We start from the raw sequence: 15,749 nt of genomic DNA on the forward strand, positions 1-15,749 counted from the left end.
TGCACTTATCTGATCAGTTGGCAAAACTTGTCCTTTGTAATCTCTCGAAATCCCTGGCATGCCTAGCCTCTTCATCATTCATCCAGACCCCACCTTAGAATAGCTTCTCAGGGTTTCTCTGCAGGACTCTTGCCATTGGCCTCCCTACATCAAGCCTCTTGCTAGCACAATCCATCCTCCACTCAGCTGCCCAAGGGATTTTCCTAAAACATTCATCTTATTCCTCAGCCCATCCAATCTGCAGAAGCTCCACTGCCCATATGTGAAATCTGGTAAACTCTAATTGTCTCCTGTCCCGTGCTGGCTCAATTCAATACCTTTGTCTAGTACTTCACCTTCATCATAAACTGTTCTCGTCATTCCTTTCCAATCTCAGTATACTTTATTCTCCTCTCCACATTTTACAAGGTGGCCAGTGTTGTCCTACCTGTTTTTCCACAAAGGATGTACTTTTAATTCCCTTCTGCTGGCCTTTACATTGGCTTCCTATTCAACCTGCTCAGACTGCTGTCCTCTCTCTTCCCTTCCCCTCTGACTTACTCTATTTCCTGTCAGTCTAAGCTCTAATCTGTGAATCCTGACACCATGAGTTACTACAGTGGCTACCATGGGGGCCTGCTATGGCTATGGCTCTGGTTATGGCTGTGGGTGTGGCAGCTACCATGGCCTAGGCTATGGTTTGGGCAGCTATGGCTATGGAGGCCTGGGCTATGGTAGCTATGGATATAGAGGCCTGGGCTATGGTGGCTTTGGCTATGCTTGCTGCCACCCATCTTACTACAGAAGGTATTATTCTTCTGGCTGCTACTGAAAAGCTTGCCTACTCCTGGGCTGTCATGGAATCCTTGTCCTCCCCTGATCTGGGATAATTCCACAGCATTGTAAAGGCATAACATTCCATCTGCCTCCAAGACTGGGTGACATAGCAGGGTTACCACAAGAGGTCCTTGAAATCCATATGGAACAATTAGGGCAGCCAAGTGCCAGGGATCGAGAATCAATAGGACCCCTCCTTCTGAGAAATGCTGCACAATCTCAACTTTCATGATGGAAACACCCAAAAATAGCTCATTTCAAAAAAGTTTGCTCAGCTCTGCTGCACCACCGAGAAGGTGTCTATTACAATTTTCTAATAAACTTGTTTCATTGCCTTGCCAAAAATCTTTTCACCCCTCCTCCTTCACCTGCTTATACTTGTCTTGACCCTACTTTACTGAAGACAAGCAGTATTTCTTTTTTTTCTTTTTTTTTGTGAAGCAATCGGGGTTAAATGACTTGCCCATGGTCACACATCTAGTAAGTGTCAAGTGTCTGAGGTCAGATTTGAACTCAGGTCCTCCTGAATCCAGGGCCAGTGCTCTCTATCCACCACGCCACCTAACTGACCTGACAAGCACTATTTCTTTTTTTTTTTTCAAGCACTATTTCTTATAAACTGTGTCTCCTCTCCCAAATTCTGTGCCCATGCAGACAGAGTTTTTAATCTTCAAGATTCCTCAATAATAAACATGTTCATCACCTCATACTCATTGTTCATGACCTACTGAACCAAAGTGTCCCTGATAACTGCCATAATGTGGGTTAGCCCACTGTTTGTGTAACTATCTTCTACCACTTTGTTATGAAATTTGAAATTTTAGAGCACAGCACCTTAATGGCACAACAAAAAGACTACAGAAGAGAGTCGTAGATCAAGTCTGAATATTGTCAAGGAGCCTTGCCCTTTGGGTGGGTCCCATCTCTGTCAGCCACTTGCACAACCAGCCCAACTTGTAACAATACTCTTTGTCTGAGGCCCACCCTTGTACTGGGGAAGTAGACTTATTACTGCTCTATCTAAATCTACTCTCTCCAAAGTGTCCAATGATGTCCTCATGGCCAGAGCTAATGGCCTCTTCTGCATCTTCCTTCTTTTTGATCTCTCTTCAACTTTTGATACCACTAGCCAAGTGGTGCTCCTGGGTAGACCTATTTGACTGTTCCTTCCCAATCTCCTTAGATACACCATAATCAAAGCCTAATTTCTGATTGACCCCAAGTCCTATGACCTCTTCTCTTTCTTTCCATTATATTCTCTCAAATGGGGACCTCCTTAGCTTCAAGTTATTGTATCACCTCTCTGTCACTCCTTGCTACATTTACATAACCAGGCTTTCATCCCTCCTGACCTCCTATCCCATATCAAATTGTAGTGTTTCAACTTGATGTCCCCTAGTCATCTCAAAACCCCCAAACACAAAACAGAACTTTTCATCCTGGCCTCTCCCATAGCACCCCACCTCCCAAGTTTCCTAGTACTTTCTAGAGCACAACCATCCTGCCAGGAACTTAGGTTCACAGCCTCAGAGTTGTCCTTTATTCCTCACTCTCACCACACTGATCTGATCATTTGGCAAATCTTGTCCTTTCTACCTACATAATATATCTGGTATCCATATCCTTCTCTTTACTCACATAGGTCCCAAAGGTCCTCATGGCACATGTCTCCAAGAGCCTTGGGATTGGCCTCCCTACATCAGTCTTCTTCCCCCCATCCATCCACCCACCCAAGCCATCCTCCACTTGTCCTTGTTCTCCTCCTCCTTCTCCCCTTCCTTCTATTCTTCTTTTTCATCTTTCCCTTCCTCTTCTTCTCCTCCTCCTCCTACTACTATCACCAGCACCACCACCACTACAACTACTACTACTACCACCACTATTTCTACTAATCCTACCATTTCTACTATTGTTACTACTACTACTACGACTACTACTACTATGACAATGACTATGACTACTACCACTACTTTTCTTTTTTTTTTTTCAAAAAGCTGATGATGGGGCAGCTAGATGGCGCAGTGAATAGAGCACCGACCCTGGAGTCGAGAGTACCTGAGTTCAAATCCGGCCTCAGACACTTGACACTTACTAACTGTATGACCCTAGGCAAGTCACTTAACCCCAATTGCCTCACTAAAAAAAAAAAAAAAAAAAAAAAAAAGCTGGGACATTTTATGGGGGGGGAGGCAGGGCAATGGGGATTAAGTGACTTGCCCAGGGTCACACAGCTAGTAAGTGTCAAGTGTCTGAGGCTGGATTTGAACTCAGGTCCTCCTGAATCAAGGGCCAGTGCTTTATCCACTGCGCCACCTAGCTGCCTCCTAACAATTTACTTTTGTCCGGCACAGTTTTCATTTTTAATTTCCCGAATACAACTCTGGAGGGAAAAAGAAGACTCTAAAATAGCCAATTGTGATGTAAATAGTGCTGTTGGACTGCACCTTTAAACTGAAATTATTCCGGTTTTCATTGAATGGCAAATAATAGGTGCAGATCAAGGCCCTGTGGCTCATTTTTCAGGTGTTGATGGCTTTGATGAGTATAAATAGCAATAGTTTTATGTTCTGGCCAGAATCTCTGAAGGTCTTTCCCTCCCTAATTGATCTCTCTGGGATGGTAAACTGGGCCATCTTTTGTCTTAGATCTTACCTAGCCCTTGGTCATTGAATGGGTGTGGCCCCAGACAAAGGGAGACCTGGGAAAGACATTAATTTAGAAAGGCCAAGTTCACCTACTGCATTCTAGGCCATTACCAATCTTCTTGACCTTTCTCTTGCATCTGTACTTTAATGACTCTGATGGAAAGAGTGAGGCTGAAAACTTTGCACTGTTCTGCATCATTCAAATCCAATTCATACCCATGTCAAGATATCGTCCTCACGATGTCATTGGTCCTCTTTAAAATGAAGGATGAACAACAATTCTCCATTCAACTACACAAGGATTTTTGCTAAAGTATTCATCTTGCCTCTTTTCCTCTATAACTCATAGTAGTCCCACCCTCCCCCAACACACCCATCATCTTTTTTTTGTTTGTTTGTTTGTTTGTTTTTGCAGGGCAATGAGAGTTAAATGACTTGCCCAGAGTCACACAGCTACTTAAGTGTCAAGTGTTTGAGGCTGCATTTGAACTCAGGTCCTCCTGAATCCAAAGCCAGTGCTTTATCCACTGCGCCACCTAGCTGCCCCCACCCATCATCTTTTAAAGCCTAATTCCTTCCTGTTCTGTCCTAGTTCAAATAGATACTTTTTGTCTGGCATTTCACCTCCTTCATAAACAAGTTTCTTCCTAACTTTATAATCTCTGTAAACTTTACTCCCTTCCACATATTCCATAGTCTGGCTGATGTTAGCCTACCTGCTTCCATTCAAACATTATATTTCATATCTTCTCTCTTCCCTTTGAAATTACTTTCTGTTCACCCTGTCCTGAACCCTCTCTTCCCTTGTCTTCTTCCTCTCTGACTTCCAATGCTCTTTTTAACTCTTAGCTATAAACCTAACTTAACAACTACCTGTAAAGCTCTACCTCACTTAAATCCAATTCACACAAGCGTCAAGACACATCCCATGATGTCATTGGTCCTCTTCAAAAATGAAAGAGAGTCTAACATAAAAAAGACAGGAAAGAATTATTGTAATGGAGAGGAAGATGGTGATGTGGGGGTGGCAGGCAAAGCTTAAAACTTATTCTCATCAAAATTGGCTCAAAGAAGGAATAGCATACACACTCAGTTGGATATAGAAATCTATCTTACTCAAAAAGGAAATAAAAAAGAGAAAGGGATAATAAAAGGGGGAGGGAGACTGATAAAAGGGAGCAGATATAGGGGAGGTGTTGATCATAAGTAAAACACTTGTGAGGAGGGAAAGAGAAGGTGCTAAGAGTGGGGGATAAACAAGTGAAAATAGCATAGAGGAAAACAAACATACCTATAAATGTGAATGGGATGAACTAGCCCATTAATTGGAAGCAGATAGAAGAATGGATTAAAAAGCAAAATCCTACAAGAGGTTGTTTACAAGAAAAGCATTTGAAGCAGAAAGAGACACACAGGGTAAAGGTAAAGGGCTGGAATAAAATCTAGTATGCTTCAGCTGAAGAAAAGAGTAGCAATCAGGATTTCAGACAAAGCAAAAGAAAAAATAGATCTAATTAAAAGGCATAAAGAAGAAAACTATATCTTGCTGAAACATACCATAGGCAATAAAGTCATATCAATACTCAACATATATGCACCAGATGGTATAACGTACATTTTTTAAGGAAAAGTTGAATGAGTTACTACTGGAGGAAATAGATAATAAAACTATGCTAGGGGGCAGCTAGGTGGAGCAATGGATAAAGCACCAGCCCTGGATTCAGGAGGACCTGAGTTGAAATTCATCCTCAGACACTTGATACTTACTAGCTGTGTGACCCTGGGCAAGTCACTTAACCATTATTGCCCAGGGGAAAAAATTATGCTAATGGGGGCCCTTAACCTTCCTCTCTCAGAACTGGATACATCTAACCAAAACAAGAAAGAAGTTAAGGAAATGAATAAAATTCATGAAAAGTTAGAGATGCTAGATCTCTGGAGACAATTGAATGTGGATAGAAAGGAATATATCATCTTATCTACAAAAAAATTGACCATATATTAAAAAAAAAAACCTAACAACCAAATGCAGAAAAGCAGAAATAGTAAACACATCCTTTTCAGATCAGAGTGCAATAAAAATTACATTTAATAATGGATAATTGGGGGGCAGCTAGATGGCGCAGTGGATAGAGCACCGGCCCTGGAATCAGGAGTACCTGAGTTCAAATCCGGCCTCAGACACTTAACACTTAACTAGCTGTGTGACCCTGGGCAAGTCACTTAACCCCAATTGCCTCACTAAAATAAAAAAAAAAAAAGAAATAATGGATAATTGGAAAAGATATTAAAAATTAATTGGAAATTAAATAACCTGATCCTAAAAAAACAAGTGGGTCAAAGAACAAATCATAGAAACCATTGATGATTTCATTTTTAAAAATGACAATGATGAGGCAACATAGCAAAATTTATGGGGTGCAGGCAAAGTGGTACTTAGGGGAAAATTTATATCCCTAACTGCTTACATTAATAAAAAAGAGAAAAAGTAGATCAATGAATTGGACATGCAACTAAAAAAAACTAGAAAATGGACAAATTAAAAATCCCTAATTAAACACCAAATTAGAAATCATGAAAATCGAAGGAGAAATTAATAGAATTGAAAATAAGAAAAGCATTGAACAAATAAATAAAACTAGAAGCTCATTTTTGGAAAAAATATATAAAATTGATAAACCTTTGGTTAATTTTATTTTTAAAAAGGAAAGAAGAAAACCAAATTACTAGTATAAAAAATGAAAGGGTGAACTCACCACCAATGAAGAAGAAATTAAACAATTGTTAGGAACTGTTTTGCCCAATTATATACCAAGAAATTTGACAATCTAAAAGAAATGGATGAAAATCTACAAAAATAAAATTATCCAGATCAAAAAAAGAAGAAATAAAATACTTAAATAAGTCCATTTTAGAAAAAGAAATTGAACAAGCCATCAATGAACTACCTAAGAAAAAATAACCAGGACCAGCTGAATTCAAAAGTGAATTCTATCAAATATTTAAAGAATTAATCCAAATACTATATAAACAATTTGAGAAAATAAGTGAATAACAAGTCCTGCCAAACTCCTTTTATGAGACAAATATTGTGCTGACACAAAAAACAGGAAGAGGCAAAATGGAGAAAGAAAATTATAGACCAAATTCCCTAATGAATATTGATGTAAAAAATTTTAAATAAAATACTAGCAAAGATATTACAGCAATATATCACAAGGATCATACACTATAACCAGATGGGATTTATACCAGGAATGCAGGGATGGTTCAATATTAGAAAATGATCAGCATAATTGACCATATCAATAACAAAACCAACAGAAATGATATGATTGTCTCAATAAATGCAGAAAAAGCCTTTGACAAAATACAGCACCCATTCTTATTAAAAGCACAAGAGAGCATAGGAATAAACAGCTTACCTTAAATAAGGAATATTTATCTAAACCTATCTATGAGCATTATCTCTAATGGAGTTGAGCTAGAAGCCTTCCCAATACAATCAGGGTGAAGCAAGGATGTCCATTATCACCTCCATTATTTAATATTGTGCTAGAAATGTTAACTATAGCAATAAGAGAAGAAAAAATTAAAAGAATTAAATAGGTAATGAGCAAACAAAACTACCACTCTTTGAAGATGATATGATGTTTGTGTGTCTTTAAAATAATTCCTATTTCTGTAGATATTAATATGGGGTAAGCATATTACTATTTTTATTAATATTATACCAGTAAAGAATTGACCATATGTCTCTCTAACTTCTCAAAGTCTTGGGACACATGGTAGAGAAAACAGGGAGAGAGCTTCAACATGCCAGTTAGCAGGAGCAGGAGAAAAGCCCTAAAAGATGCATGCTGTCTCCCAGAGAGAGACCTAAGGGAGCTCAGAGGACTTAAAAGACCCAGAAGACTTCTAAAACCCAAAAGACCCAATGCCGTCTTCCAAGGATTTTTATCCTCTTTTGATAGAGTTGGACCATCATACATTGATCTAAGCTAACTGGTTACCATCATTCAATTCCATTGGTTGACATGAATTGAAGGTGGTCCACATTAAAAAGAAAGATGACATCAGGGAAAAAAGAATGCAAGAGACCCTCAGTGAAGTTGATCAAGATCCATTATCTAGGTGTGATTTAATCTGATCAGCCCTTCACTGAGCTAGACAAAAGAATCTGACATTTAAACACAGGAGTCCAGGGAAGCATAAAAAAGATAAACAGGAAAAAGAAATCACAGGGGACTCAATAAAGTTAAATTGTTTGCATTCTTATGGGAAGATGATACTTGTAACACCTACTTTATAATTATTAGGGCAGTTTAAAAGAGTTTACATAGACTGAAGGAATGGGTATGAGTTGATCACTTTAAGATGATCTAAGACAAATGGAGAGGTAAGAAAGAGGGGTGCATTGGGAAAGGAAAAATGAGGACATTTTTCTCAACTACAAGAAACCTGCAAGTAAGAGCTTTTACAATTAAGTGGGAAATGGGGATGAGATGATGGTCAATGCTTAAACCTCAGTCTCATCAAAATTGGTTTAAAGTGGGAAGTATACACACACACAAACATGTGTATACATACATACATACACACACACATATGGGGGGAGTGAAATAATAAAACTCAGGGCAGATTAAGGCAGTCAGTGGTCAGAGGCAAAACAGACTTTTGAGAAGGACATGGTAAAAAGAGAAAAAAAAGAGAAGAATACAGAATGGAGGGAAATACACAGTAATTGTAACTCTGAAGGTGAATATGATGAACTCAATCAGAAAGTGGAAGCAGATAGCAGAATAGATTAGAAACCAGAATATAACAATATGTTGTTTATGAGAGATATGCTTGAAAAAGAAAGATACACACAATGAGATAAAAGGAGGTACTGGACCAGAAACTATAATACTAACACTGAAGCAAAAAGGCAAGGGTAGAAAGCATGATTTCAGACAAAGCAGAAACAAAAATATACCTAATTAAAAGACATAACCTGGGAAACCACATTTTGTAAAAATCACTATGGCCAATGAAGTACTATCAAAAATGTTTACAAGTTGCTCAAATAAAGGTCAGATTTCTCAAATCATTAGAGAAATGAGGCACATTTACATAAATAAGAGCCATTTACTAATGATATGAACAGGTAGTTATCGGGGGGATGGGGAGAAATCAAAGTTATCTATGGCCATATAAAAAAATACTGAAAAACTGAAATTTTTAAATCATAAAACTGAAGAAATTATAGTAGAGATGAAGAAACAGAGAGACATAGAGAGGGAGAGACAGAGACAAAGAGAAAGAGAGATTATTCAACACCCTGCCTCAAATGAAGGCCAGAGTGGCAAGCATAATGGAAGAAGGAAAATATAAGCCAGGAGATGGTTGCCATGAAAGTTGGATGGGGCACCAGCCACATCAACTATAGAGGCTTTAACAACACTATCATCATTTAGCATTAAGTGAACAAGATCAGGGCAGAATCATCTCAGAGACACAGCAAATGTAGAAAACACAAACACCCTTAATGAGCTCAAGGTATTGCTCTCAAGGAATAAAAAATGAAAAGAATGTGTTTGGGGCAAGTTCATTAATGGAAATTATGCATTTCTCAAATGTATCTGCCCTGCCTCTTCCTGCTGGACATGTATAAAAGTCCCTGTGCAGATGGTGCCATCCATACTCACACACAACACCTATCCCTGACATCCACCCAAATCCTTGAACCCTGACACAATGTGCTCCTGTGGCAGCTACTATGGAGGTCTGGGCTATGGCTATGGCTCTGGGTATGGCTGTGGATGTGGACGCTTCTATGGCCTAGGCTATGGCTGTGGGGGCTGTGGCTATGGCTATGGAGGCCTGGGCTATGGTGGCTATGGCTATGGTGGCTATGGCTATGGCTGCTGCCGCCCATCTTGCTATGGAAGATATTATTCCTGTGGCTTCTACTGAAAAAAGGCTTGCTCCTCAGCTCTCATGAAATCATCATTCCCTATCCATTGCTTTGGACTAATCCCATGCCATTGTAAAAACATCAAAGTCCATTAGCCTCTATGTCAGGGTGGCATGGGAGAGCTGCCCCAAGAAGGTCTGGGAATCCATACATACCCTGCATGGCAGTGAAGTGACAAGAACTGAGAAGCAGCAGAACCCAGCCTTCTGGGAGATGATACAGAATCTCACTTTCATGATGGAGATTTCCCTAACAATAGCTCAATTCCAGCAAGTGGGTTCAATTCCTATACATCATGGTTGAAGTGTCTCATAAGATATTCTAATAAACTTATTTCACTGGCTTAGCAAAACTGTTTTCATGTCTCCTCCTTTAACTTCCTTTGATTGGGTTTCAGCCTCAAATCATGAACAGATCCTTCAATTTTCACTTTTGCTTGTGTGTCTCTGCAGATGAATTACTCTCCACTTTCTCTTTTACACTAAAGTGATACTTCTCATGATTTCAGTTTTTTAAAATATATATTTCCATCTTAAATGTCTTTCTAAGATTTCACTTCAGCAATACTTAAATTTTAATACTAATATCCAAGCCCCACTTTCCTGAAAGCAAAGCATTCATCCCAATAAGCCATGGCGTTCTCCCCCTTTCTATGAATATGTGGACAGATTTTTATGGCCAAAGGTTCTCAAAGATTCAAATGTTCATCATCTCATGTTCATGGGTCATCACTTCTAGATCCAAGGTGACTATCAAAATGTGGATTACCCCTATCACTTGTCTAGTTGTCTTCCACCACCTTTGCTATCAAAATCCATTTTCAAGTTTTGTGGCAAAGAACATTTAAGTGTCATACTACAAACACTACAAAGTAGAGTCATACACCAAGCCTGAAGGTTTTCATGGAACCATGCCATGTTCATGGTACCTATCTCCTCCAGCATAGCTGATCTAGTTCACAACATTGCCCTCCCATCCACAGGAGAAAGGGACTCATTCTTTTTCATTTTTCAATTCTCAAACATTTTATTTTTTCCAATTACATGTAAAAACAATTTTAACATCTGGGTATTTTTAAAATTTTGAATTCTAAATTCTTTTCTCTCTTCCCACCTTCCTGAGAAGAGAAAGAATTTGATACAAGCTATACAAGTGTAATTATGCAATACTTATTTCCATATCCATCATGTTGTAAAAGAAAACAAAGACAAAAAACCCAAGAAAAATAGATTTTTTAAAGTGTTCTTTGATCAGTATTCTGACTATAAGTTCTTTCTCTCAAGTAGCATTTTCATCATCATGTCTTTCAGATATGTCTTAAATTACTGTATTGCTAAGAATAGCTAAGTCATTCATAATCGATCATCCTTCAATATTACTGTTACTGAGTACAATATTCTAAATATTCTGCTCATTTCACTTTTCATCAGTTCATTGAAGTTTTTCCAGGTTTTTCTGAAAGCATCATGCTCATCTTTTCTTACAACACCATAATATTCCAACACAATCATATGGCACAGCATGTTAAGACTCTCTTCAATTTCCAATTCTTTGAAGCGAACTCATTCTTAAAAGAATGTCCTTTTTCAGCAATGCAAAGATCCAAGATAACTCTGAAAGACTTATGAAAATTGCAATCCATCTACAGAGAAAGAACTGATGGTATCTGAAAACAAATTGAAGCATAATTTTTTTTTTGATAATTCCTTAATCTGAAGTTTTGGTTTTGTCTGTTTTCTTTCACAACCTGGCTAATGTGGAGATGTTTTGCATAACTATTCATGTACAACTTAAATGGAACTGCTTTAGTTCTTGGGGGGTGTAGTGGGGAGGGTGGGAGGAAGAGAAGATGTAACACAAAGTTTTAAAAAATTGTCAAAATTTGTTTTTACATGTAATTTGGAAAAAATAAAATTCTAAACATTTTTTTAAAAAAGAAAAAAGTATGTCCCGAGACTTCATAGTCCGACTCTGGTTTTTGCTTCAACAGTGTTTGGACTGAACAGACCCGCGGTTCCCCCAGCTCCCCTCGCGCTAGATCTTCGCCCAGACTGGACCACCCGACCCCCGCTTTCGATACTATCCGCCTCCGGGACCATCCGCCCCTGGCCTCCGAGACCAAACAGCCTGGGGACCAGCCGCCTCCTCCCGTTGCCGTCGGTGCCATGAGCTCCACCTCCCAGATCCGCCAAAACTTCTCCTCCGAGGCCGAGGCCAACCTCTACCTGCAGGCCTCCTGCTCCTACCTGTCCCTGGGTTTCTATTTCAACCGGGACGATGTCGCTCTGCCGTCGCATTTTTTCCGTGACCTGGCGAAGGACAAACGCGAGGGCGCTGAGTGCCTTATGCGGCTCCAGAACCAACCTGGGGGCCAGGTCCTCCTCCAAGCTGTGCCCGCCCAAGACGAGTGGGGCCGCAGCTTGGATGCCAAGGAGGCTGCCCTGAGCCTGGAGAAGGGCCTGAAGCAGGCCCTCCTGAAGCTGCACGCCCTGGGCTCCAGCCAAGGGGTCCGCACCCCTGCAACTTCCCGGAGAGCCACTACTTGGGCTAGGAGGTGAAGCTGCTGAAGCGCCGGGGCGACCACCTGACCACCCTGCGCCACGTGCAGGCCGACCCCCGCCCGGGCTGGGAGAATACGGAGCCCGAAGCACGACTAGGAGCAGCCCCACGAGAAGGCCAATGGGGCCCACGATAAAGAATAAAGCTGGCTCGCTGCTCAAAACAAAACCAAAAACAAACAAACAAACAAAAACCCCAGAATGTCCTACAGAGCACTATAACACTGTCTAATCAACTCAAACACCCTGGGAAAGAGTGCATCTGCTTTTCTCATCCATCCGTAGCCAGGCTTTAGGACCTTTGACCCCTGAAATCATGTCCCTCAGATGGGTACTTAGCAAGAAAACTAGAGTTTGATACCATACTGTAGGCACTTGATAAGTGTTTATTGACTGACCTTGTATTTCAAGCAGTGGAAGAAAAGTTCTAAATGCCATTACCAATGAATCTTATCCTCCTCCCCCCATTTGTTATCTTAAAATGAATTTCAATTACTGCATATCAGTCCTAAGCTTTATTCTCCATTCACACACACACACACACACACACACACACAAAATGTCTGTTTCTTTGGATTCACTCACCTTTTCTTTTTCTTTTTTTTTCTTTCTTTTTTTTTTTTTTGGTGAGGCAATTGGGGTTAAGTGACTTGCCCAGGATCACACAACTAGCAAGTGTCAAGTGCCTAAGGTCGGATTGGGTCTCAGGTCCTCCTGAATCCAGGGCAGGTGCTCTATCCACTCACTTTTCAATGAAAAAACACTCAGCAGTTCTCAATTTAATTCTTCCCAAAATATAGGATGGGCCAAAAGTCATGAAGGGGTCTGATGCTTAAATAATTTTTTGAAAATTATATTTTCTTTATTTTTTGCCATTTAAATGATTTAATTTTTCACACATTATGTAAATTAACTTCCTAAATATGCAGTATATGATGCTATGGTACGGTAAATTTTAAGTAAACTCTAAAGAAGTTATTAAATATTCATGACTTTTAGCCCACCTGTATATCTCCAAATGATTCATCAAGCTTTTGTGAAAGAACCTTCTATAGAGCACATTTCAGTGAAAACAAATCCCTCAGAAAAAAGGCTGTTTCTCTTTTGGACAGCTCTCATTATGCAAAGATTATTTCATTCTCTTTATGAAAACAAAAATTGCTTTTTGGGAAGCGATGCTAACTCTAGATCCAAGATTTCCTGTCAGGGAACACTCAGAACATATCTAGTACCTGTACTTTGTGGTAGCCAGTAAAAGGCTTTTTTAAAAAGCTAGCACCAGCAACCAGGTAGTACAGTGGATAAAGCATTGGATTCAGGAAGACCTGGGTTCAAATCCAGCCTCAGACACTTGACACGTACTAGCTGGGCAAGTCACTTAACCCTCATTGACCTGCCAAAATAAATAAATAATATATAGATGTTTAAAAAAAAAAAAAGGCTAGCGCAAGCCTCTGAGTGATTTTGGCCTCTCCCACAGCACCCCACCTCCCAAACTCCCTAGTGCTTTCAGGAGCACAAACATCCCTCCAGGAACTTAGGTTCACAGACTCAGAGTGGTCCTTTATTCCTCACTCTCACCACACTGATCTGATCATCTGGCAAATCTTGTCCTTTCTACCTTCATATCTTTGGTATCCATGTCCTTCTCTTTGCCTCACATAGGTCCCAAAGGCCCTCACAGCACATCTTTCTAAGAACCTTGAGATTGGCCTCCCTACCTCAAACCTCTCCCCACCCACCCACCCTCCACTTGTCTTGTACTCCTTCTCTCCCTCCTATTCTCTTTTTTCATCTTTCCCTTCCCCTTCTCCTCTCTTCTTCCTCCTTTACTGCTCATCCTCCTCCTCCTCCTCCTCCTCCTCCTCCTCCTCCTCCTCTTCCTAATTGGAATAAGCTAAAAGCCTTCAAAATAAAACCAGGAGTTAAGCAAGGATTCCCATTTTCACCTCCATTATTTAATATTATACTAGAAATGTTAGCTATAGCAATAAAAGAAGAAAAAGAAATTAAAGGAATTAGAATAGGTAAAAAAGAAACAAAACTCACTCTGAAGATGATATGCCTGTGGGGTTTTTAATAATTACTATTGCTATAAATATCAGTTTGGGGTAAGCATATTATTATTTTTATTAATATTATGCCAGTAAAGGATTGACCATGTGTCTCCCTAACTTCTCACGGTCTCAGGCTGCATGGCAGAGAAAGCAGGGAAAGAGCCTCAGCATGCCAGGTAGAAAGCAGGAAAAAAGCCCCAAAAGATGCATGCTGCCTCCCAGAGAGACAGCATATAGTTTCAAGGAGACCTAAGAGAGTTCAGAAGACCTAGAAGACCCAGAAGACCTCTAAAACCCAAAAGGACCCTAATGGCATGTTCCAATGGTTTTTATCTTCTTTTTTTTGTTTGTTTGTTTTTTCGGGGCAATGGGGGTTAAGTGACTTGCCTAGGGTCACACAGCTAGTAAGTGTTAAGTGTCTGAGGCCGGATTTGAACTCAGGTACTCCTGAATCCAGGGACGGTGCTTTATCCACTGTGCCACCTAGCCGCCCCCTTTTATCCTCTTTTGATAGCGTTTGATAGTGACAGGTGTGGTTTAATTCAGTCAGTCCTTCACTGAGGCAGACAAACCAATCTGTCTCCATTCCTTTTGTTACCTTGGGTTTGTCCCAAATCAAGGAGAACTGGACTTTCTGGAGGGGGGGGGGACTGAGAAGCTGATCTCTGGGTCCCCCCAAGAAATCCATTATTAATAATTACTTTCTCATATGACTTAGAAAATCCTAGAATATCAACTAAAAATTATTTGAAATTATTCACAAATCTAGCAAAGTTTCAGGATAAAAAAATAAACCTACAGAAATCATCAGCAGTTCTACATATTACAAAGTCTAGCAACAAGAAATAGAAAGAGAAATTCCATTTAAAATAACTATAGACAGGGGCACAGTGGATAAAGCACCTGCCTTGGATTCAGGAGTATCTGAGTTCAAATCCAGCCTCAGACACTTGACATTTACTAGCTGTGTGACCCTGGGCAAGTCACTTAACCCTCATTTCCCCACCAAAAAAAAAAAGTCAAAAAATAAAAAATAACTATAGACAACATAAAATACTTGGGAGTCTACCTGCCATGACAAACCCAGAAACTATATGAAGAGAACTATAAAACACTTTTCACACAAATAAAGTTACATATGAACAATTGGAAAAATATTAATTGTTCATGGGTAGGCTGAATCAATGTAATAAAAATGACAATGCTACCAAAATAATCTATTTATTTAGTGCCATACTAATCTAAGTATCTAAAAATGTTTTATACATCTAGAAAAAATAATAATAACAAAATTCATTTGGAAGAAAAAAAGCTCAAGGATATCAAAGGAATCAGTGAAAAGAAATGTGAGGAGCAGCTAGGTGGCATAGTGGATAAAGCACCCGCCCTGGATTAAGGAGGACCTGAGTTCAAATCCAGACTCAGACACTTGACACTTACTAGCTATGTGACCCTGGACAAGTCACTTAACCCCCATTGCCCCACAAAAAAAAAAAAAAGAAAAGAAAAGAAATGTGAAAGAAGGTGATATAGAAGTACCAGATCTCAACCTATATTATAAAGTGGTAATTATGAAAACAACCTGGTACTGGCTAAGAAATAGAGGTGGAAATGCCAGTCCTGGATTCAGGAGGACCTGAGTTCAAATCCAGCCTCAGACACTTGACACTTACTAACTGTGTGACCCTGGGCAAGTCACTTAACCCTCACTGCC

The 15,749-nt window shown here is 39.8% G+C and overlaps 1 protein-coding gene and 1 pseudogene across 1 annotated transcript; both read left to right on the top strand.

Annotated features, from left to right (window-relative positions):
* The first annotated feature begins 607 nt into the window (after positions 1 to 607).
* On the top strand, positions 608 to 9,419 carry LOC122747441 (keratin-associated protein 19-3-like). The gene is made up of 2 exons (XM_043993460.1): positions 608 to 786; positions 9,218 to 9,419. Exons 1-2 carry the CDS (start codon positions 608 to 610, stop codon positions 9,417 to 9,419), a joined length of 381 nt encoding a protein of 126 aa, XP_043849395.1.
* Positions 9,420 to 10,330: 911 nt separating this feature from the next.
* On the top strand, positions 10,331 to 12,210 carry LOC122747442 (annotated as a pseudogene).
* The last annotated feature ends 3,539 nt before the right edge of the window (positions 12,211 to 15,749 follow it).

Source organism: Dromiciops gliroides, chromosome 3 (assembly GCF_019393635.1).
Source record: "Dromiciops gliroides isolate mDroGli1 chromosome 3, mDroGli1.pri, whole genome shotgun sequence".
NCBI classification, from domain to species: domain Eukaryota; kingdom Metazoa; phylum Chordata; class Mammalia; order Microbiotheria; family Microbiotheriidae; genus Dromiciops; species Dromiciops gliroides.